At 40.0% G+C, this 22,744-nt stretch overlaps 1 protein-coding gene across 3 annotated transcripts in view; it reads right to left on the bottom strand.

Moving 5' to 3' along the window:
• The window catches only part of CAPN7 (calpain 7), a 37,051-nt gene extending 14,688 nt beyond the window's left edge, over positions 1-22,363 (bottom strand). The window contains exons 1-14 of one of the 3 annotated variants that reach the window (XM_064444144.1): positions 22,178-22,363; positions 17,753-17,861; positions 15,950-16,107; positions 13,657-13,724; positions 12,374-12,574; positions 10,716-10,802; positions 9,695-9,821; positions 8,910-8,995; positions 7,884-7,977; positions 5,804-5,950; positions 3,964-4,070; positions 2,298-2,418; positions 1,912-2,056; positions 38-137 (exon numbers count right to left, since the gene is read on the bottom strand). In XM_064444144.1, the coding sequence (XP_064300214.1) occupies positions 38-137; positions 1,912-2,056; positions 2,298-2,418; positions 3,964-4,070; positions 5,804-5,950; positions 7,884-7,977; positions 8,910-8,995; positions 9,695-9,821; positions 10,716-10,802; positions 12,374-12,574; positions 13,657-13,724; positions 15,950-16,107; positions 17,753-17,861; positions 22,178-22,279 (1,652 nt within the window). In that variant the 5' untranslated portion in view covers positions 22,280-22,363. Of the gene's footprint in view, positions 1-37; positions 138-1,911; positions 2,057-2,297; positions 2,419-3,963; positions 4,071-5,803; positions 5,951-7,883; positions 7,978-8,909; positions 8,996-9,694; positions 9,822-10,715; positions 10,803-12,373; positions 12,575-13,656; positions 13,725-15,908; positions 16,108-17,752; positions 17,862-22,177 lie in introns of those variants that run through there. The other 2 variants (XM_064444142.1, XM_064444143.1) reach the window with 2 other exon arrangements.
• Positions 22,364-22,744: the final 381 nt, after the last annotated feature.

Genomic DNA, 22,744 nt, shown 5'->3' with positions numbered 1-22,744 from the left:
ATACAGACACAAAAGTTCAATCTCTTGGACCACCAACCTGTGAATACATGTAGATTCTTTAAAAAGACTTGGGTTCCAACTCAAATAAATAACATCGTAGTACTGGCATAGGTCCTCCCAGGCAATCCAGAAAATGCCTAAAAAGGAAATGCTGTTATTGTTTCCTTACCAGACACCTTGATTTTACTCATTTTTCAGAAGTCTCCTTCCAGGCATATGATATAGCTTATATAAACCAGCACATCTGAAAAACTTAGCATTTGCATTGTCCAAATTTCTAAATTTAAACTTATCCCCCAAAACAAACAATCTAAACCAAGAAAAACAAGCTAGCGTCTGCTTATCATGAAGGACTTTCTGAAGCTGTCAGAAGGCTTTTCATTCTCAAGTGCTAAGCAGAAGGTATGAGACAATCTGTGTTATGGAAAGTGACACCATTAGGTGGTTCTGACCTGCCTTCCCCTTTCCTAGGTTTCTGGAAAAAAATAAAAATAAAAATTTACATAGTCAAACAGGTTCCCCCAATACAACAACCTACTTCAGTAGTCATCCAGCACAATCATGTGAGTACACCTGAATGTATTTCTAAGATACTTCATCCAACACCTACATGACTTGCTTTGGCACCCTGAATCTGCTTCATCTTTACAACGTTCTTGTGCATTTATGTTAATTCTCCATAGCTCCCTTAATTGCAACTCCAGCCAACAACAATGCCTGCAAGCTGACAGGTTCCTGATGAACTCTCAACAAGGTAACAGCCTTATAATTCAAGTCTCTGGCACAGGCAGTCAAACATCTTGCAGCCCATTAAAAGAAAGAAAGAAAAAAAAAAAGCTATACACTTAGAGGACAAGACCAGAGTGTAAATCCAGTCAGAAGAAACAAATCTCTTAAAATTACTAATGTAATTTTATTTATAAATTCCTTACTAAATGAGTTGGTAAATAAATAAAGAGATACTCTCTCATAAGCCAGGGCTGGTAGTCTTTTGATTTAAATCAGAAGTTTTCCTTATCCGTTTCACAAGGCTTACCAATAAATGCTATAATTTAATGGGTTTGGATGCGTACTGTTGTCAAAATAGAGTAGCACTGAACAAAAGGGCTCCCTCACAGAGACACACACACAGCAATTAGGATACTATAAGAAGAGCAGACATCTCTTTCTGAATGTAAAAGGCAGCTTCTGCAGCATTTCTGAACCGTCAGCAACTTGCCCTTCTACCAGCAAACCCACACTGACTTTCCAGATGCTACATGCTGCTGCTCCCTAAGGAAGATGGGACAGGACAACACTGGGCATCATCCCAAGTGGCTTCTCTGGAGACCGACACAGTAGTACCACTGTCTCAAAGACAGATCTCAATCTACTCTTAGAGCCGGAAATGGAGTGTATGTAAAGATTTGTTTATAGATATATTAATGTAATGCAAGGAAAAAAATCCCACTTACCTCCAGTGCATAACCTCAAATACAAGCAAGACTAATTTAAATACCAATTACAGTAAGCATGTTGATACCTATTTGCAAATGTTGGAGAAAAAAACCCCACAAGAAGTCTATTTGGTAATTAAAGCCAGCATTACACAGCTTCTTGTCAGAATGTTATCTTTGCACTGAACTCCCCCCCATGCCTAGATACTGAGATAGCAACACTAAGCAAGGAGGTAATTTCTTGTCAATGAATTTGAGATATATTAAACAGTCCAGATTACCTAAACCCCAGACAAACTGGAAATGACAGATTTACGTACACAAATACTTCCCAAACTTTTGGGCTATTTAGTTTCTAGTGTTTGTTTTGCTCTCTCTCTTGTGGTTCTTAAGCATTTCTTTCCACCTTCCTTCAGGGATACACCACAAAGATCTATATTATCTGAAAAGGTATTGACTTTTTAAACCTTATTACCATTGTCTATTTTCTGAGCTGTTCTTGGATCAAAGTTCAAGTATTTTTGTAAATCTGGGGTCCAATTTCTTGTGTCATTTTCACTGTATCGTCCCTTCCAACGTAAGTGGCTCCAGGGATTTTTCAACTGAAGAAATCGAAGTCCCTAAAGAAATACGAAATAAAACTGCTGGATTCATCTTGTCAACATAATTTTTATACTTACATTAACATGGAACAAGGACCATGCTCAAGAAAATGCAGCATCATTAAGCTTTCTGCAATTTCCCCTTGGAGCTCAAGACAAAATAACTATATTAGCTGTTACAGAAAACGGCCAGTAACTACCTATCACAGACACAGGTTTCAAACCGGCATCTGAAAACATTTTCAGTTTTACTTTATACCTTATATTCTCTTATATCCAAGACTGCGTATGCATGGGTTGGAACTAAACCCCATTTTTCTCCTTCCTCTTCAGACATCACCCCTGTTGCTGTCGTGATAAGGACATCTCCCTTGTGAAATCTATTCAAAAAGAGGTGAAAAATTGTTTCATTAAAATCTGGCAAGTTGCAAACTAACATTTGCCAGACACTGTAATAGCATGTTTTTACACTGTCCATTAGGGTGACCCTGTTTTTATAAGAAGTGGAATACAGGGGGGGTTTGTCAGCAGGAATTACTCCTGAAAAAGCTTGAGAAAGTAGAGTTATTTTCTTTCAGTATTTAAGTATAGGCTTTAAGTAAAAAAGTAATATTTTAATATCATTTTGTATTCTTTATGAATAAAAATCAGCATATATCAACCCGAAGTTCAATCTGTGTCACTTTTTAAAGATACTCTTCACAGATCTTCAGCTGAACACAAACATGTTCAGCTTAGCCAATGACTGCATATAGCAAATTAACAAATCTGTCACACCCCCAGGATTCTAAAGGAGCTTCCCAAAACCGAAAGAATCAGAAGTTCATGCTTCTATACTTTTGCAGGTGTTTACACTAAAGTTTTTTGTCTCCCAGCAGAGGCCTTACAGGGTCTGAATTGTCAACTCAGAACAACTGAGTTCTGCAATTGTTCTGAATTGCAATTGTTAATTTCACAGCAATTATTGTTGTGAAAACACACTAGCATGTTTCCCAGCCCATGCTAAAACCCACGTACATACTCAGCATCCCTAGGCAGTTTACAGGGTCACTTGACTATGGATTGACACATTTTCAGTCTAGCACAGGTGAACAATAGTAATGCTAATCCTATCCTAGTTGCAGTCACACCTCCAAATTGCAGCACCACAAATTCTGAAAAGTTGTTGACAATCAACAGAGCTCCTAACCAACTGAACAAGCACTGTCGGGGAGTCATGCGTTTTTATCATGAATGCAAACATTTCAGTCAACAGACTATCCCCCTTCTGCTGCATTGAAATGCGTAAAAAAATGGTTGCACAAAACTGTTTTGAAGGAAGTCAAAGTACTTGCTAGCTAACATAAATTACAGCTGTATCTTTCACCATAAACAAAAATTTTATGGTAGGTCTGAAGATCAGTATTGCAGTTTTGATAGACTTTTGCTGCTCCTCCAGGAGATTTCCTCATGGGTCTAACAACCAGGACCTTGTGACATGATCAGTAATACTGTATTTGATCTGCTTGCTAAGGACAGCAGATCAATGCCAAAGTTCTGGGGGACTGTGTGGGAACACAGAACACATTTCCTTCTACTTTTTAAACACTTTTAACTGGTATATAGGTTCCAAGCTTCTTTTCTCTGACTCTGTATTCCATTTTCATCATCAACAAACGGGCTACTATTTTTTTTTCTTCATATGTAAACAAGAAAAAATCACCTCAAATGAAATTCCACAAAATTTCACTATTCTGTTCTATCAAAGCCATCAATACCTCAATTCCTCTTCTTCCAGAAAGTATATAGAGGTTTTTTTAAAGCACAATTTGTAGTAGTACCAAAATGCTATTGAAGGATTAGCGGTGACTGTACTGCATTTGCTGTGGTAATGTAGCTACTACACAGCAAGCATTTTAATTACTTAGGAAAGAATAAAATTCTACCTCTGATAAAGCATTCTGAAAGTACTATCTTTATTGAAAGCTTGATTGTCAGAGTGCATAGCAATTCTTTCAGGTATCCAACCAGTCAGCGCATGGAGATCAATATTCTGAAATGCAAGCATTCAAAAGAAATCAGAATAGATATCCATCTACAAGCATAGGATGTCTGTACACAAATTATGAAAGCACCTTGAAAGAGATAAACACAAGTTACAATACAGCTCTACTCATAAAAGACTTAAGAATAAGACTATATGAAAAAAAAAACAACAACCAAACAAAAACTTATTAGTTTAGGACACCATTTCCAAATAGCCTCAAAAAACCCCACAACAAACCCCAAAACAAAAAACAAACCCCCAAAAAACACCAACCAACCTTCCCTCGCCCCCCCAAAAAAAGAAAAAGGGCTGGAAAATGAACTTCTGAAACAAACTGGAATAAGAGAATGATCAATCACACTCAATTCTATGATCTGTTCTATTTATTTCATTGATTCACAGACCTTTAAAGCACAGTCTCAGAAGCACTATTTGGAACCTTGCTATTATATATGCATTTTAAATAATTTATGTTTCACTTTCAAGGCTCAGGGTTTGGGCTTATTCTTTTTGGTAAAGCTGACACTGACGTGTATTTCCATAAAAAGATGCTTCAACCTCCCATATTCCATCTCCTTGAAATATCGCTTATTCCCTTTTCTTTTGCTTTGTACTCCTCAAAGCAAAAGCAGAGACTATAAATGCTTCAAGTGTTAATAACCAGCACTGGTGGGTGGGGACTTGAGGAATTACAGGTACAAGACAGCCAGTAAGTTACCCTGATCACACAAGGAAGCCATAATACAGTTGAAAGCAGAGGGGGCAGGAAGGGTGGAGATTAAATGTCGCAAGTCAAGCTGTTTTTCCAGATAGCAAATTAGAGGACAACAATGGGAATAAAACACAGCTACTCTCACCAGCTTCTGTCCTCCAGAACAAAGCAGCCCAACACTGACATAAACATAAAAGCATATGCTATGTTTACCCTGTATACAAAGCCACATTTGTCTCCATAATAATTTTTCAAAAGGTGGCGATTACCAAGCATACCCTCCAAGAATGACATTATCAAGACAACAACTAGAACGTGAACAGCATCATGAAATCAAAAATATACTGTTAAAATTGTAAAGAAATTTAAATTCATATCAGAAATGCTTCCTAAGTAACAAATGAAGATTACGTGGGCTACTCATTTCAGTAAATCATCCCTCTTTGAAAGAATAATTTGCATGTCAGCCTAGCTGCAGTATGACGACTGTTTTTTTCAGTAACCACATTATAGGAACCTGATGTAAATGAGTGGAACAATCTGATAAACTTGCACAGATCAGAGTACTTGCTCCCTCTATACACATGTACTAAACGACTAGCCTCTTCCTTTTCTAGCTCACTCCCCTACCTAACGAGGGAGAACTGCCCTATTTACTGAATGACAGTTAGAAACCAAAATCAGCACCATTGATATGGGCAAAAAAAATTATGGCTTCAGCCAACACTTTCATTAGACTCTATATAAGCACATATACTTCACAACCATAACTGCCAATCCTGCAGTCAGAGAATTAAGATTAATTCTGCCCATCAAGATGTCTTGCTCGTTCTATTTTGATGGAATAAACCTCCTTAAGTACAGGAGGCATATTTGTGAAAGAAAGAAATAGGAAAAGGGAAAAAAAAAAAAAAAAGCAACATTTGCCTCCTCAAGCAATTCACTTCAATTTTCCTAGAAGGAAAATTATTTGACCCAAGATTATTTAAGTAGAATTTTTGCCTCTTAGAAATAATCTAGTACTTACAGAATTTGATCCAGGAAAATCATATCCTCCCATGACCTTCATGTAAGCCTTTTCTATCAGTGATACCCATAATTCATTCCTATTGTTAGAATAAGAGCAGAGAAGCTCCCCGCTATGATCAACAGGTAACTGGTCATCTATGATTACCTGTGTGAAATAAACAGATGAAAAATCATCATAAAGCTAATGAAGTATTTTGGAAGTATTTAAAAAATAAAACCACACTCTCATTAATGTACAGCTTCTCAACCACAGCCAGACCTGACCATCATTCTCACATATGGATGCCACTATCAATCCTACAACAGTTCTCCCAAGTGAACAAGAAATTCTATTGCCAGCTCTTACTTGCACTGGTCTATGTGGTGACCTGTGATCACCTGCCTCACTATCCCCATAGGGATGAAGACAGTATGCTCTTGTAAAGTGACTAATGCCTATACTAAAAGGTAGCTGCAGAAAAGTTCAGTGTAACTACCAGTATGAAAAGTAAACAAAACCCTGACAATATTCCTCACCTAATTAGGAAACAGAGCATGGACTGTGCTCGGTAACCAGCAGAAAAATAAACATTTATTTATCTATAAGGAAACAAACTATGTGTCACATCACTTTCACAGTCTCTAGTTCCAGATTTACATTTTTTGTTTCCAGAAAGGAAAAACAACCCAAAGCAGCAGTTGTGGAAGTACTACAGAGTCAGAATCACAGAATAGCAGGGGTTGGAAGGGACCTCTGGACATCATCTTGTCCAACCCCACTGCTTGAGCAGGCACACCTAGAGCAGAGAGCACAGGAACGCATCCAGGCAGGTTTTGAATGTCTCCAGGGAAGGAGACTCCACAACCTCTCTGGGCAGCCTGTTCCCCTGCTCTGTCACCCTCACAGGAAAGTTTTTTCTCATATTGAGGTGGAACTTCCTGTGTTCCAGTTTGTGCCCATTGCCCCTTGTCCTGTCACTGGGCACTACTGAAAAGAGTCCAGTCCCATCCTCCTGACACCCACACTTCAGATATAAGTATTGATAAAATAATAGCATTCTTCTTTAAATTAGGTAGAATATATTTGGCATTATTACAGATTGTTATTGCAGTATTTGTAGTGGTCTGAAACAGTTTCCCAGAGCAGATGTTTCAGTTTCACATTGGCATTAGTTTGTTACCAATGTGGGCTACTAGCACAGCACATTTTCTGGCCAAATCCTATCTGTGCAGGAATGAATAATCCTTTTTATAGAAGACCAAATGGCCATTCATCCTAACAAAAGGCAGCCATTAGGAGGTATTTTGGAAAGAGTATTAAGAGCAAGGCAAGCACATAAATGATATTTCCCTGAAATATTCAGGTTCCAGAATTTTGCAGCTCAAGGACTTCCTGACCCAGAGGTTATATCTTAGCAATTAATAGCCTTTAAGGACTTTCCCCTTAATCCCCTGCCTTGTGAATATGACCACTCAACTTCTGAACTCCCGTAAACATTCATCAGTCGCTATGATCTGCAATAATCAGTGCCACCGTTAAGTAAGTATTACACGAAGAAACACACTATTTTATGCCCTTATTCATGGCACTGAAAAGAAAATGAAGTTGTTTGTGAGTTTACAAAGTTCTATCATATATCTTCAGGCATCTCCTCTCCTTACTAAGAATCTGTGGTCATTTGGGTTGTTCCTCTTTGGTCATTCCATGTCTACTCTTCCTCGATGTCACCCTCTGTACTTTTAGTTCTGTAACTTCCTTTCTAAGATGGAGTGAAAAAGTGGGTTACTTGCACATGCTATTCATAAATATGGGATGCAAAGTTCTGTTCCTGTATGGTTTTCAGAATTCTTTTAAGCAATATGAGGATCTTTAAATTAATTTATGTGAGTAAGCCTATTTTCATTAATGTCTGTAGAAGAAATACTTGTATTCTGCTACATACTTCACAATGAAAATGAATATCAAAAAGTTTAACAATTAATAACCACCTTCCAACAAAATGTATCTAAAGTTTTTGCTGTGCAATCATAGCTTCACAGTGAAGCAGACCAAGCCTTTAAAATATGACTTAAACATTAACAGTATGAAGTCTCCCCACCTTTCTAGGTACACCATTGATATGAAGCTTCACCATGTATTTGCCACACGGATTATATTCTGGTTCTCCTTTCTTATTCTGAGGGTAAATTATACTGTTAAAAAGAAAAAAGGAGGAAGTTGTGAAATAAATGACTTGGCTGTACATACACTGATAACAATAAAAGTGGTGTTAACATACTCTTGTTTCTGGAATTTATGCTGAACATAAATATGGAGCTTTTAATGAAAGAGCAACTCAAATTAAGTAAAAATTACAATAATGTTTAAATGGTTTTATTTTTTCAGGCCTTGCTCTTGCTGCAGCTCTCTGCTAAATATAGTAACAAAACCAACATAAGTAATCTAATTGTTTTTCCAACATAACAAGGCAAACAAATTTATCTTACTATTAAACATACAGTATTTATATATCTGTAGTATAAATACAGTATTTGCCTGAATGACGAGTCAAACATTTGAAGGAGGAGAAGACAGGGCAGGACTCACTGCTCTCAAAAAGAATAAGTTCAGTTCTAATGAGTATATGTTAAAAAAACAAGAACAACAACAATCCAGGAACAATGTTCACACACTGGTCTGGCAACAGGCTCCTGGCAGAGTCTGCCAAACCCATGCCAGATTTATCACAGGATGCCGGTCAAGTGGAACTGAGATAGTGTTGTTAACATTAGTTCTACAATAAGATGCAAGATGGACCACCTGTTGCACAGCAGTTGGCACAGAAAAGTAGGAAAATAAACCTATAAAGCATTACAATTAAAATTTCTATTAAAAACCAAACAATACCTTCCCAACTATTTATTACTTCTCAAAGCACATCTGAAGTTAGACTCCAGTGTCTGTATACGTATCTATATAAAGTTGGCTTCCCTCTCAGAAGTGCTGAAGCCACGAGTCCCACTGAAATGAAGGTCAAGCAAATGCTAGTTTTTCAGTTTTTACCATGTCCAACTGCCATAGAACCTACTGCAAAAACTTGGCAGTATTAAGTCTGAGAAGATCTTAGAAAGCAACAGCTGATTACCTTGTGATCAGTTTTTTGTTGTATCTTCTTTCATATGCTGCACTGATAGCTAGCGATGCCACGAAAGAACAATCTGACACTATTGTCTACAGAGGAAAAAAACAGTGAGGACATTTACTAGTAACTTAGATACTGAAAGACAAACAGGATGCGTGGAGGGAAGGAAAACTGTCAGTTACTACTAAAATGGTAGGAAACGTATGGTTGCTCAACATGATGCCCCTACCGAGCAAACCAGAGTTAGAATTATTAATGACAATAAGAGGCAAATGCAGATACCTCAGCATTCACTCACATGTACTCCTTCCTCCCCAAAACACTGTGCGATATAAACCATATTCGATGGCGCAATCTATTGCTGATTTCAGAACAGTTTGGGCCATCTGCAACTTAACACGAAGCAAGCCATTTCCACTATTCTCAATGGGCCACTCTGCTTCCTGTCAAATAAAAACTTTAACACCTTGTGCACTATTTTTTCCATGCAGGAAATTAAGTGATCAATTTGCTGCAGGGTACACCTTGCCTTTTTTCATACTAACCTTACCGCTATTTCTGGAAAACAGGATTTCCAGCGTGAATTCAAATTCTGATTTTCACTTCCACTGCTAACACACCTGTTTATTCTCATGGCTAGAGACTGCTTGGAATCTGAATTGATACAATTTATTTGATCTCATGAGAACCAAGGAAAGCACTCTCACATTTGGGGATTCCTTTTTCAACAAGAAGATCCCCTGCAATGAACTGCTGGGAGCACACATTTCTCTTTAGGAAATATTTACCTGCTTTATGCTGAAACTTGATACAGTATAAATCATCGTAGGGTTATTTGTTATGTCATCTGGTCGCACCCACTTGGCAAATATCGCTTTCTGTTTGGGGGATAATGGTAACTTCCCACATTTATCACTAGATTTAAGAGAGAAAAAATTAGAAATAAATCAATAGCGGTTTAGAAAAGCTTTTCATGGTCTGTCCAGTCTTATACATATGTCTGATAGATGGTGAAAAACATGTGCAGAACAGTTACGCAGCTTTCTATACAGAGCTGTAAAACAATTTCAAAGAACACTGCTGTTAAGTTTGTGACTTTTGGGGGGGCGGGGAAAGCAAAAATAGTAAAACCATGAAATAAAACCCAAGAGCTTCCTTCATACAGGACTGAACAGGAGGAGAAGGGAATCCCAAAAAGCCATCTACACCAGCAGAAACTCAAATTCTGAACTTTATTTCAATATGAATGAATAATAAAAAGTTGCTTTAGTTCTGAAAATAGAGGCTTGTCTGATTGACAAGCCTTTAGCAAAAAACTGAAAACAACCCCAAGTGTCTTTGCTTATTCTGGCATGTAATTTTAACATATTATTATTGCTCATGAATGAAGGTCTATCAGCTACCTATCACTCTTCCTCAGAAAGTCCTTTACAGAGGAAATGGCTATCACCTTCATTTTGCAGGTAACTGAGGCAGAGGGAGCTAAACGCGTTAGCATGCGGCAGAATCAGGAAACGAACCCAAGCTGCCAGCCCAGCCCAATCCTGCAAAAAGCCAAATATACCCTTGTCCTTATAGGCCTGAAGACACAACTGCCAAAGCACTGCAGAGCAGGATCAGCTTACATTAAAGTTTTAAGATCAGACTGGAAGAAGGAAGTGGTAGTATTTAAATATCTCTGCCTGAATTGTGCTTAAAAGCCTACTTAAACAATTTTAAACTCTGAAAAAGAAAACACAGAAATACCAAATATGGGAAAGCTTTGGAAATAAAAACAAAAGCAAAGTTCAGTAATTGAATCACACTTACGAAAATGGCATAGGGAAGGCAAAACGTTCCCTCAGATCAACACTCATGAAAGGTACATATTCAATGCCATTAATTTTTGAAGTCTTCCTGCAAGTCATAAGAAAAAAAAAAATGTAGTTACAAACCTATTTATCATCTTTCAAAGACTGAAGTTCCAGAAGGTAACAACAAAACTAGTTTTTAAAAACTAACAAGACACAGTGCTTCTGAAAACAAGATAACTACCTCCTGAAAATGAAACCACGACTGTATTATTTGGGTTTGAAATGCGCAGCAGTACTTGATGGCTCAGTCACTAACCCTGCAAGTATATACCTGCGGACAAGTCACCGTACCAGGATGGAAATGATTATCAGCAACAAATGCCTTCATAGTTCTAGAAGTCACAATTAAAAGTACATTTGTCTAAATAGAATTTCTCAAGTCATTTAAGCCTCTCATTAAAGAGACTCTTAGGATAACTTGACACCAATTAACAACTAGCAACACTTAGATTTCCTCTAATTGGATCAGTATTTTGGAACACTTTGTCAAACAACAATAACAAAAATACTGCACATGCGTATTAGTACATTTTTAGCTAAAGCGCACAGACACTTTTTAAAAAATGAGAATCATTTAAAAAGCGAATGTAATTTAAGTTTCAGTTAAATTGAAAAAAGTATGGGAAATATTTTTAAATCAAATGATGATTAAAGATGTGAACAATTGAAGTTCTCTTGCAAGACTGAAACAACAACAAAAACCCAAGCCCCCCTGCCCTGAACACCCAAACCATCCACAAAAGCAGGAATATTCACTGCACAGACACTACGGGGTGGCGGGGTGGGGGGGGAAGTGAAGTTTTAATAAGGCAATTCTTAATGCTCTGCAACTTTTCCAACACACGTACATTTGTATCTTCATATAGATTCTAGATATGATAGATAGATTCTGTCTTCATATTCTTAGCCCATTTAAGTCCCCTAACATCAACAAGCAGACTAAATGTTTTATGATCAAATCCTGGACAGTGCTGGGCATCTCCTCTCTCACAATCTTTTTAATTACATGGAAAGAAGGAGGAACGTTGAAACACCTACCAAACAATGCTTTTTTTCTTTCTCTCTTTTTTCTTTTTTTAATATATATTTGATAGTTTTCAAAATTCATGATTTAGGCTAAAGGTTTTATCGATTACTTGTAGCTTATTTCACCGACAATAAAAACCAAAGCTAAAGGAACTGGATGTAACCGAAGTCACAGTCTTACAAAATATTTTGCTTCCTCAATTTCCAGTGAAGTAGTAGTTGTATAATCTATAAAAACATCTTTGTACCTTGGCTTCTCAGAGCCAGATCTTTCATGAACTCAGACAGGTAGGTTCTGTATAACATACAAAAATAAGGCTATAAAAAAATAATCTTGACAGTCAGATACAAGAAATTGTCTTCTACATGCAAACTAGGAAGTATGCTCTGTGAATAAAAGCCACTAATTACATTACTGTAGAGAATACAAGAATTTATTGATGTGTAGGTAATACCAGCAACAGGGTTTGTAAGAGGTGGGTTTCCAACCCTCTGTTTATACACCTCATGCTTTTAGCTGTCTCAATCTACTGTGCAAGATGCACAAAGGATGTAAGCACACTTTGGAAAAACGTGTCTTCAACTTACCTGAGTACTTCGATCTCCTCTGCAGTGTATCTCTGTCCTTGAGATTCACTAGCTTGTACTGCTCTGATTGTCTGTGGTTTATCATTTAAAGAAAAATCAGGTCCCAGTGGAAAGAATGTTCTGACCGGCTGATTTGGTTTAGCTGCAGTTAACTTCTCCTTCTGAGATGACTTAGACACAGATTCCTTCAGTGCCTCTGCTCTAAAGCAAATAAAGGTGCATTTTATTTACAACAATAAAAATACAGTTATGGTTCAATTATTGATTTGCTTGGTTCATGTTCCCATATTAACATACGTTAAATGGAAAGAACAAACACTCAAGTTGATCAACACCACTTTTCCTAAGAAAAATCAGTTTCTGATGCCAGTACTTCTTTATTTTCCTGTTCTAGAATCAATTAAAATATAGCATTTCCAACTCACATATAAGCTACTTTTGGCAGAACTCATTAGATTTTTGTTGCGTTTAAATTATGCTAATAGGAGAATTTGTTCATTATCTGGAAGCTCAGAACAAGACCACTGAGACACAGAGAAAGAAAAAACGATTTGCATCCTCTCATACCTTCAGGATTTAATTTGTCTAGGAGCCACAATAGCAGTAAAAACCCACTAGCATTCTTACAACCTAGCATTTCAACTGCTTGAAGACTGTGTATTCAGGAACCATATTTTGTTGTTGTTGCATTAAGCTGCTGGATAGTCACACATATGCAAAATACAGGGTTTTTTCTGAACACAGACTGAGAAGTGCTGAAAACCAGCTTATATTGAAACTTAGCCCAACTTAGGCTGTTATTCACCATCATATGGCTGATTTAGAGAGTTACATTGAACTCACACTTGAGTAACTTGTTTCAGAGAGAGACTCCATTCTGTTAGAGGTATGTATTTCCCAGTTTCTAAGCTGTCTTCCTTATGAAGGGACACTGTCACCGACTTGGTGCTGGGCTGAATTCAGCATTTTTATAGAAGCCAGAAATTGTAGTATAGTACTCCAATTTATATATCTGAAGGCTGAAGTAGTACATTGGTACTAACAAATACACAGCCCTTTCCTAATTCTGAGTGTCCCCAGATTCCCAGAGGGCTGGCACAACAGCTACTACGCTCAGCTGTATAGCAGCTGGCAGCTATCTGCCAGGAGACCTCTAGAGGAGCTAGATCTACCCAGAATCCATACTCTGCAGTACAGAACAGATATGATAGATTGAGAATCCAACTCAGAGAGTGCACTTAGGCCCGACAGCAAGTATGTTTACTAACATTAGCAACACTCACCTATCCAGGGCCTGCCGAGCCAGCTGTTTCAGTTTTGACTGGAGGCCTGCTTCTGAAGTTTCAGTAGCCTTAAGTGCAAAACAAAAGAAAAAGCTACACATCCAAAAAACCCACAGGTTTTATAGGCTCAATTTGTCAAATTCCACACTTATAGGTTGCAGCAAACAATAACTAGATACTTTTTCCAATTCTCTCTTGAAATAAGCAAATATGGTTTTTTTAAAATCTCAGCATAAAAAGCACACTAAGTATGCAAATATCATTTTGCTGTTCTGGTGAATGTTCATGAAGCAAAACTGATATTTGAAAGTCTTCAGCATGGGCAACATTGTATACACAAAAAGTCTGCCAGAAGAATTAACCATATTAAAACACTACCGGGAGAAAGATGACAAAACCAAATGTTAGGTATATTACTGAGCTTAGATGTGTTCCAATTCTTTTCCCCAAATGAGTCAAAGATAATCATAGTAACTTAGGAAAACCACGAATTTAAATGTTTATTTTCATAAAATACGATTAAACAAGATTGATTGCAAGTTAAAAACCTTGTTCTTGCACATCTAAAGCATAAAATAATCTATGATGGGGCACCAAAACAGATTATCAAGAGTGCTAACTTCTGGTCCCAGTGGGAGGTTGGCTACGACAGTTTACTCATGCAACCAGTTTATGCTTTTGTTTTCCTTACAGATGAGGCATGGCTACTGCAGCTAAGCAATCTGCAAGAGGCACAACATGAGGCGTGGCTTCTCCTTTAACACCCAAAAGCGGGTTTCAGGTTCTAGTTTTGTACCTTGACCGATCCTCCTAGGTCAGCTAGGTCAACTGAGGAAACAAAAGGGAAGCTACTTTCACTCCAAGAAACAAAACTAGAAATACCCTCTATAAGCAACTACCTTCATTTGCAAATAAATTACACTCTGGAGTTGCTGGTTGGAAAAGACTTTGAAAGATGTATGAGGGTAAGCAGTGGAGATGGAACACCAGCAGACCCATCTAGGAGTTGGCCATAGAAAAGGAGGAATGGCTGCTCTGAGAACTTCAAGGGTAAGGAAGAACCAAATCTCTCCACCTGAATATACTGAGAAGAAAGACAGAAGCAAAGGTTCAAGATAGCAGAGTTCCTTCAATCTTCTTTCATCCTGGGAGGAAGAGGTACTTTTTGATTACCCTGAGGGATGAAGCCTACAGTCATCTTAAGTAAATAATATGCTAGTCAAGATTAAAAGAAACTTCAGCAGTATCTGTACCTAATGAAGTACCCGATAAAAGCAGTTGTTAATATGAGATAATTTCAGACTAACTTCAATATATGTAAGTAATACTTGCATGCACTGACACAACAGGAGGAACACAGCAGAGGAAAACCAGCATGCCGCTGCAGTAAATTTTATGTAATAGACTGAAAATGTTCTGCTCCAACAACTCAAGTGGAAAAACTAGAGCAGTTCTACTAACTTGTGATCTGGTTACACTGTACACATAAAACTAGTTTACAGGATTCAGTGAAAAGAAGACTTCATGCTAGCATGTAGCAAAAATAACATTCCCCTCCCAACAACCCACACATATTTACATTACAAAAAGGAAAAAGAAGGGTGAAAGAAAAACAGACTTGGTGGAGTTACATTATGATGGTGAGCTCTTCCTGTAATGAGTTAGTTAAGGTAACTGGACTTAAGGGAAAAAAGCAGTACCTGTAATTATATTCTCCATCATTTATGTAACGGCCAATTCATCCTTATCATTAATTTCACTGTGAATTGAATTCACTTGTAATAGCTTTCACGTTGAGCACTGAGTAATGAAGGAGTATTTTTACTAGATTTGGCGTCAGTAGACTGTTAGGTTTTCAGAAAGTGTTACACACAAAAATTTCCCTTAAATTACTTCCTGTAATGTAGTCAGAAAGTAATACAGATGACACATTACCAAGTCATCTTCAGTTTTAGCTGTTTTTAATTTCTGTTTTACTGTTTCATTTGCTCCAGGACAAAAATTCACATGAAAAAAGTTCCAGAATATTTCTAGTTTTTAGTATAATCCAGTTCAGGAAAATAACATAAGTCACAAACCCCCATAAAATTACAGTGTTGAATAGCAAAATATAACATAAAGACTGGAAGAAACACTAAAAAACCAGTGGAAAAAAATTAAATAGTAGTTTTTTAGAAATACTCCATTAGGTACTCCATTTTTAAGCCAGCCTTTAAGGGTCAGTCACTTGTGTAAGTGGAAGAATTTCTTACCATCACGTAATTCCACCAAGTTAACCTGTAGCTTAACATACTGTTTTCAAACAGAGTTCCACCGCTTCTGTGTACAGCTCTATAGCTTCTTCTGCATTGCCCTTGTCATCTTCATCAAAAGCCTGTGTAACTAGGAAGTGAGCACGCTCCAAGTCCAACTGTTGTTTTGACTTCAGAGGGTCTCTGTTCTGTGACTGAACTAAATGAAAAAGAAAGTATTTAGCTTTCTACAGCAGTAGACCTGTAAGAACATCCAGTAAGTACTGACACGCTAGCAGTTCTTATCAGATGGGTAACATCTACTTCTTGGCTAGAAACCAAATCTTTCTAAACTTTGCTAAAAGCATCTTTGCAAGGACAAGAAAACACCACCACCACCCCCTCCCAAAGCAGAGGAACACTCTCAGGATATTTCACATGTCACATAATGTAAATAAAATCTCTTTCATACTACACTAAGGACAAGGATTTTTAATTATGTAAAATATTGCATAATTTGTGAAAACACATCACCTATGGTGATATACAATTTCCTTAGGTGTCTATCTCATTGAATAACTTTATTAATGACCTGAAGGAGAAGATGGAGTGCACCTTCATCGAGGCTGTAGGCCCCACCAAACCAATTCACTCAAGGACAAAACTGCTATTCAAAGGGACACAGCCAAGCTAAAGTAATGGGCTGACAGGAACATCAGGAAATTCAACCAGGACAAACGCTATGCCCTGTGTCTGGACAGACTAACACCCTGCAGGGTACAGCTCTGCGGAGAAGGGCCTGGGGTCCTGAGGGCAGCTGGGTGAGCCCGAGCCAGTGATGAAGGCCAACAGCACCCTGGCTGTGACAGCAGGAACACAGCCAGGAGATGGGGGCAGCAATTACCACCCTCTACTTGGCACTCTGTATCTAGAATACCACATCCACTCTCAGGTCCCTCATGATGGCTGTGGCTGGAGGACTTAGCCTTTTGAGAAGAAGCTGAGGGAGCAGGGCTTGTCCAGTTACTAGCAACCTACTAGTAACTGTGATGTTATTGAGAAAATGGATTCAGACTCTTTACTGCGGTGCAAAGAAAGGGACTGAGAGCCAGTGGCTATGAATTGCAACAGGGGAGAATCCAACTAGATATATTTAAAAAAAGAAGAAAAGTCACCAAAAAGAGAATTTTACGCTGGAACAGGGTATAGTAACTTCTGTCCTTATATGTTTTCAGGACCTAACTGCACCTGAGCAACATGGTTCAAAAATCAATGTCTACCATGTCTTGAGCAGGAGATTGGGCAGTCTATAGACCAGGGTCCCTTTTTGGCCACGCGATTCTGTGGTTCCAACTGAGAATTGCAGGTCTGTAAAAATTTGAGATTTTGGTCTAAGCACAAGCACTGAAACTGGATCAAACAAGTAGACCCCTATGAAAGCAAAGAGCTCTTTTGCCCTCTCAAAGTTAGTAATTCTACATAAATACCTGAACCCACTTTCTTCAAAATCCATCATGCAGCTGAGGCTTAGATGTGAGTTTTGATTTGTTTCTGATCAACTTTTATTACTATATTTTATTACTTTCTCAGGTTTGCTCTGCAGATGTGGTTTCTAAGAACATTTAAAAGGAAAGAACACTGACACTCAAGTCCTTAGGAAGTAATTAATCCTCCGCTTCATTCCTGATGTATTTCGGAATTCAAAACACTGATGAGATCATTGTATTTATGGTCATTCACAAAGGACAAGAAACTTAGAATAATGAAAAACAGAGCAAACATCATTGATACATATCTCACAGCACTGAAAGGCTTTCCACCAAATTAATTTAAGCAGAGTTTTAATTAGAAAGCTCCTTACTCACCTGCTGTATGGAGAGCTTGAACTCTCTCCAAGTACTCATTTATTTTTTCTTGAATATTTTCCAAGTTGGACCCTGCCATCCCAGCATAAATCAAGGCTTGTGCAGCCTCCTGCAGGGAGAAGAATTTGAGACAAAGATCATGTTTGCTGCCTAGAAAATTAATTTCCATAAACAGAGGGCCTACAGCAGCCATGAGTTACGTGAAAGCAAGCCCCTGTATGTGCAAAAAGACTCACTGGCTGCAGGAAAATTCTGCTGGAAAGAACAAGTGTCAAGTTATAAATGAGAAAACGTTCAATTTCTCACACTTGGGACAACCTATAGGACTATAAAAAAAAAAACTTTTGAGGTTCTATAAGGCCAATCTTAGGTCTGTACATAGAGTAATGCATGGAATTAGGAGAATTTTAAGTACAATTTTTCAAGCATGCGCTAAAATCAGTTCAGCAAAGCTCACAAGCCACAAACTGCCTTTTATGTTTAAAGGTGTGGATTTAAGCTTAGGGGAAAAAAAAGCTACACACTAGTTATTTACATTTAATCTGATAATAATGAAAGTAAATCAATATAAAAGCTTTTCAAAATCAAATGCATAGAATTTTGGTTTAGAGTGTCTTTTGTAAGACTCACATAAAGCTATCAAATCTCAAAAGTCTACAAATTAAAGTTTCCTAGCTCCTCAAACTTTGTTTTTTAATTGTTTGTACGTACACAAAACGCCAGGTGTTGATGAAAGGCTGCTTCTGGGAGGGAGCATAGGCCTCCAGCTCAGAAGCATGGTACATTATCTACATTAAGGTTTTTGCATAGGCCTCCAGCTCAGAAGCACGGTACATTATCTACATTAAGGTTTTTTCTATACTGCACAAATCTATTAAGAAAAAAATGCTTCAGTTGCATAAGCCATCTATCCATTCACTAAATTTATGAAAAACATGTAATGTTTGGCAGGGTTGTAATAAACAGTCAGAGCTGACACAGTCTCAGAAGCATATGGAGTATTGAAATTTGTCACTCACAAAAATGAGGATAAAATCCTTATTTTGTCCTCATTATTGGCATGGAAAAACACCCCACTTTTGTGGCAGACCTTGCCTTCCCAGCCGCAGAAGAGAGAAGGAGGCTGTCATGCAGCAGGCCGAGCATGTCGGAAGCAGAAGAGTAACTAGAGAGCTGCTCCACAAAGATGGTGCTCAAAGACGCTCTGCACAGGGCAAGCACAGAGCCATGGCCAGAGGGTCTCTTGCGTGCTTTAAGGCCATGGTTTTTGTCAAGCTTAGCAGTTTGCTCCCATACACATATGCCTAGTTTGCCCAAGCTTAAAACTGATCCTGATACAGTCTGTACTTGTTATCAGGATAGGTCTTCACTGACAAGCACACAAAACCAAACACCACATATTCCCTGTCAACTCCATCATCATAATACATCACGTAAAACTTCTACAGCAACAGAAAGGTGTAAAGAAGAACTGTGCCATCTATATGTAACAATTAACTACTGTTAAGGTCTAGCATACAACTTTTTTTTTTTTTTTCCAGAAAAAAAAAAAAGCACTACTGATATCTGCTCAAAGGATGTATACATTTCTCTGTGACATATCACAAGTACAGACTGACAAAACAGGCGCTGTACCATAACAGTAAGTTGACTACATATGATGGAAAGAACAAATGTGGATTTGTAAACTAGTGCTGCAAAAACAACACAACTGGTGTTGCTTCTGTGATTTCAAGCACAGCTGTTCTGCCTGGTTTTAAGATGTAAATATAGTGGAAACAGCCTTTTATAAATTAAGGCTCTAAAGGACTGAAGCAGTTGATCAACTGCCTGCAGAGCCAACACGCCAACTGTTCCCAGTGACAAGATGGACGTGCAATTCAGAGTTGGTATTTATGATCTCTTCAATGCCACTACTGTTCTTTGGCATGAGTTGTGTGCCACAGTCGCACCAAGCTAACTACCGATCATCGGTTTGCATGTCAAAGTTAGCAACAATCTTCATCAGTTTTGCTGAAGTCATCAAGTACCCAAACAAATATTTCTGATATTTATGCACAGCACCATTAGCAAGTTACCTTAAGCTGGTTCACATGCAGCCCTCCTCTAGGGATCTATCAAAGTTACATGACAGCAGGAACTGAACAGCACTTGCCTGACACAGGAACTCCATGCCGATGGGTCCGCTTGCTGTCTATTGGTAACAAATTGTCGCATTTCCCATGCTTTATCCTTACGGTCAAGTTCTTGCAGAATACAGTTTAGCACCCAACTTTTCCGCATGCTTAGTAATTGCACCAGTGGGCTCTGAACTGCTTCAAGCAGTTGATAAATAAGCTGGTGATAGGCCAGAGCTTACTTGCACTGTGCAAACAATGCATGAAATACTCCCAAAATACTAGATGATATTTTGTAACTGCTCTTGTTTAATCTAACATTGACAGTGATTCTTCAGGCAATGTCCTGAAAGCTAAACTTATCTAGGCTAAATCATACAAAAAGAATGATGCTCTAACAATACCTGCTGAGTTTGCTCTCACTCCTCCTGTTCACAATAGGTTTGAACACCAACACCTTCACACATATTCTGGCACAAGAGTCAATACCTGATCTTGGACTGCAAGAGTCACCTGTCTGAATATCAAAAATCTTAGCTGCAGAGTTTTGATTCAAAGCTTTCCTCACACAAAGCAGTGTCCGTAATCATGCTTGCTCCGTGGCCCACCCTTTGCAAACCAGGAAATGTTTTCTAGATTACATTTTTTGTCATGTGCAGCTTGAAGTGCACCAAGGCTGCCAGGGATTCATTTTTCCATTTACCGAGAATATTACTTCTATGCAGCAAGTGGAAAAGATTTTCCATACCCTGTTCAAAAGTGTACAAGAGTGATTATTTCCACAAAAAGATGGTTTTCTTCTGTAAAGCATTTGATAATTTCTTCCAGATATACTGAGAAATGTACTGTAACAAAGTAGCACTGCACACAGCTATGAGACCACGTGCACACACTGTTGCTGATAAACACAGAGCCTATCAGCATTATTTTGGGTAACCGTAACTTTTGCATCTGTATACTTTACATATATAAACTTAGCTCACCTTATATTAAAAATAAGGTTAAAAAAAGAGATACTTCTCTTCCTTTCCTTTCACACTTACGTGCATAGGCCACCGTGATAATAACACTACGTTTTTTATACATTTCAAAGACACCCAGACCTCATGAAGTAAAAGGCCAACTACAGAGCTGTTCGCAAGTTATGGAGGAGAATTACTTTGGCAGGATAACAGCATATGTGGAATGATTACTGCAACAAGGATAAATATAGGCTTCAAAGAAATCTCCCTCACAAGTGAGAAGTAAAGCCATCGGGGTATGGAACTTTAATGTAACTCCACAAAACATAAATCCAACAAAATCAGACAACTTATACAGGTAGAAAAATGCATAATGGTTGCACAGAAGCTACTAAAGACCAGCAGTGATTCTATAGGTACGGAGCAAGGCACTGAATCAACCTAATCACACTCTTAGTTACACCGACTTGTGAAGCTGTATTGAAATAAAATTGGATCCCTAATGGAAAGAATATTCACATCTGGTAAAAAACATGTCACAGGTAGCTTGTGATCTGAAGCTAGCTTACTGCTGAGCATCCTGTATTTCACCATATACTGATTGTACAACAAAGTTGTACACAGCTGCACACTCAGGAGCCGCAACACTCCCGCTTGCAGTCCTCCAAAATGCTCACCCTTTACACCTCCGACATAAAACTGAACCGTCTTTCAGGCCCGGCGGGGGCAGGGGAGAGGCCAGGAGTGAAACTGGCGAACCAGGGACGTTTTTAGCTCGGTTGCAACGAATCTTGCCGAGAAGCACCGAAGGGCCGGTGCCTCCAGCAGCTGGAAGAAGCGCCCGTCGCCGCTGCCCAAGCCCCTCGGCTGCAGCGCTCCCCCCTGGCCCGCCAGCAAACACCAGGCACGGGCGGCGCTTGCTCCCACCTAAAAATTAAACGCCGGGAAAAGGCATTTCGCAACCTGCCCAGCCGGGCGCTGCCGCTCCTCCGGGGACAGCCAAACTTTCGACGCGGACGCCCGGCCTTCCGCTTTCTTCTCGCCTGGAGCCGGCCCGTCTTCCCGAAGCCAAGCAGCGCTCCCGGCCCGGGGCGTACCCACCGGGCGGCGGGGGCAGCGCTAACGGGCGCACCGCTCCCGCCAGCGGGCCCAGTCCGGGCCGCAGGGGCACGGCGGGCCGCCCCTCCCTACCTCCCTTCGCCCTCTGGGAGCTGCGGGGAGCGGCGGAAGCCTACCGGTAGCCCAAGGCCCTCGGGGCGACCGGTGGCTGCGGGGGAAAGGGACACCGGCGCCCTGAGAGAACCGGCCGTCACCAGCGCGCGCCCCCCTCCCCGGCCCCCCCGGACCTTGTAGTAGAAGACCGCTTCCTGGTAGCGCCCGCTGTGGTCCCGCTGCACCGCCAGCTGCGCGAACTTCACCGCGTCCAGCTCCAGCGCGGTGGGATCCATGGCCGGCTCCCCCCCGCTGCCACCGGCGGCAGCGCCGATCCGAGCCGACCCAGCCGCTCCCCCCGCCTCCCTACCCACGTCGCGGCCGCCGGCCCCGCCCCCATCCCCGCCGCCCGCTCCCTGGCCACGCCCACCCAACCTGACCGCGGCTGCCCCGCCGCTCGCGGCCGGCCGCGCCCCGCCCCAGCTCCGCGGGGGCGCACTACGCATGCGCACGAACAGGGGTCGCGTTTGGGGTGTTTTTTCTTGAAGGCGTGGGTGGGCGTGTGCGTTGTCTTGCGCATGCGCGGGCGCGCGGGCGGGGAGAGGGCGGGGCTCTCGCGTTTGGCGCGTGTCCATGCTTGCGTGCCGCGAGGGGGAGGGTGGGGCAGCGTGCCGCGTGCCTGCGCCACTTGAGGGGTGAGCAGGCGCAGGGTCGCGGGACCACGGCTTGGCTTTCCCGCCTTTGCATCCCACAGGAGGGGT

This window comes from Phalacrocorax carbo, chromosome 2, assembly GCF_963921805.1.
Source record: "Phalacrocorax carbo chromosome 2, bPhaCar2.1, whole genome shotgun sequence".
Classification (NCBI taxonomy): Eukaryota; Metazoa; Chordata; class Aves; order Suliformes; family Phalacrocoracidae; genus Phalacrocorax; species Phalacrocorax carbo.
The sequence above is the reverse complement of the archived record's forward strand: the minus strand, read 5'-3'. Positions and strand labels throughout refer to the sequence as shown.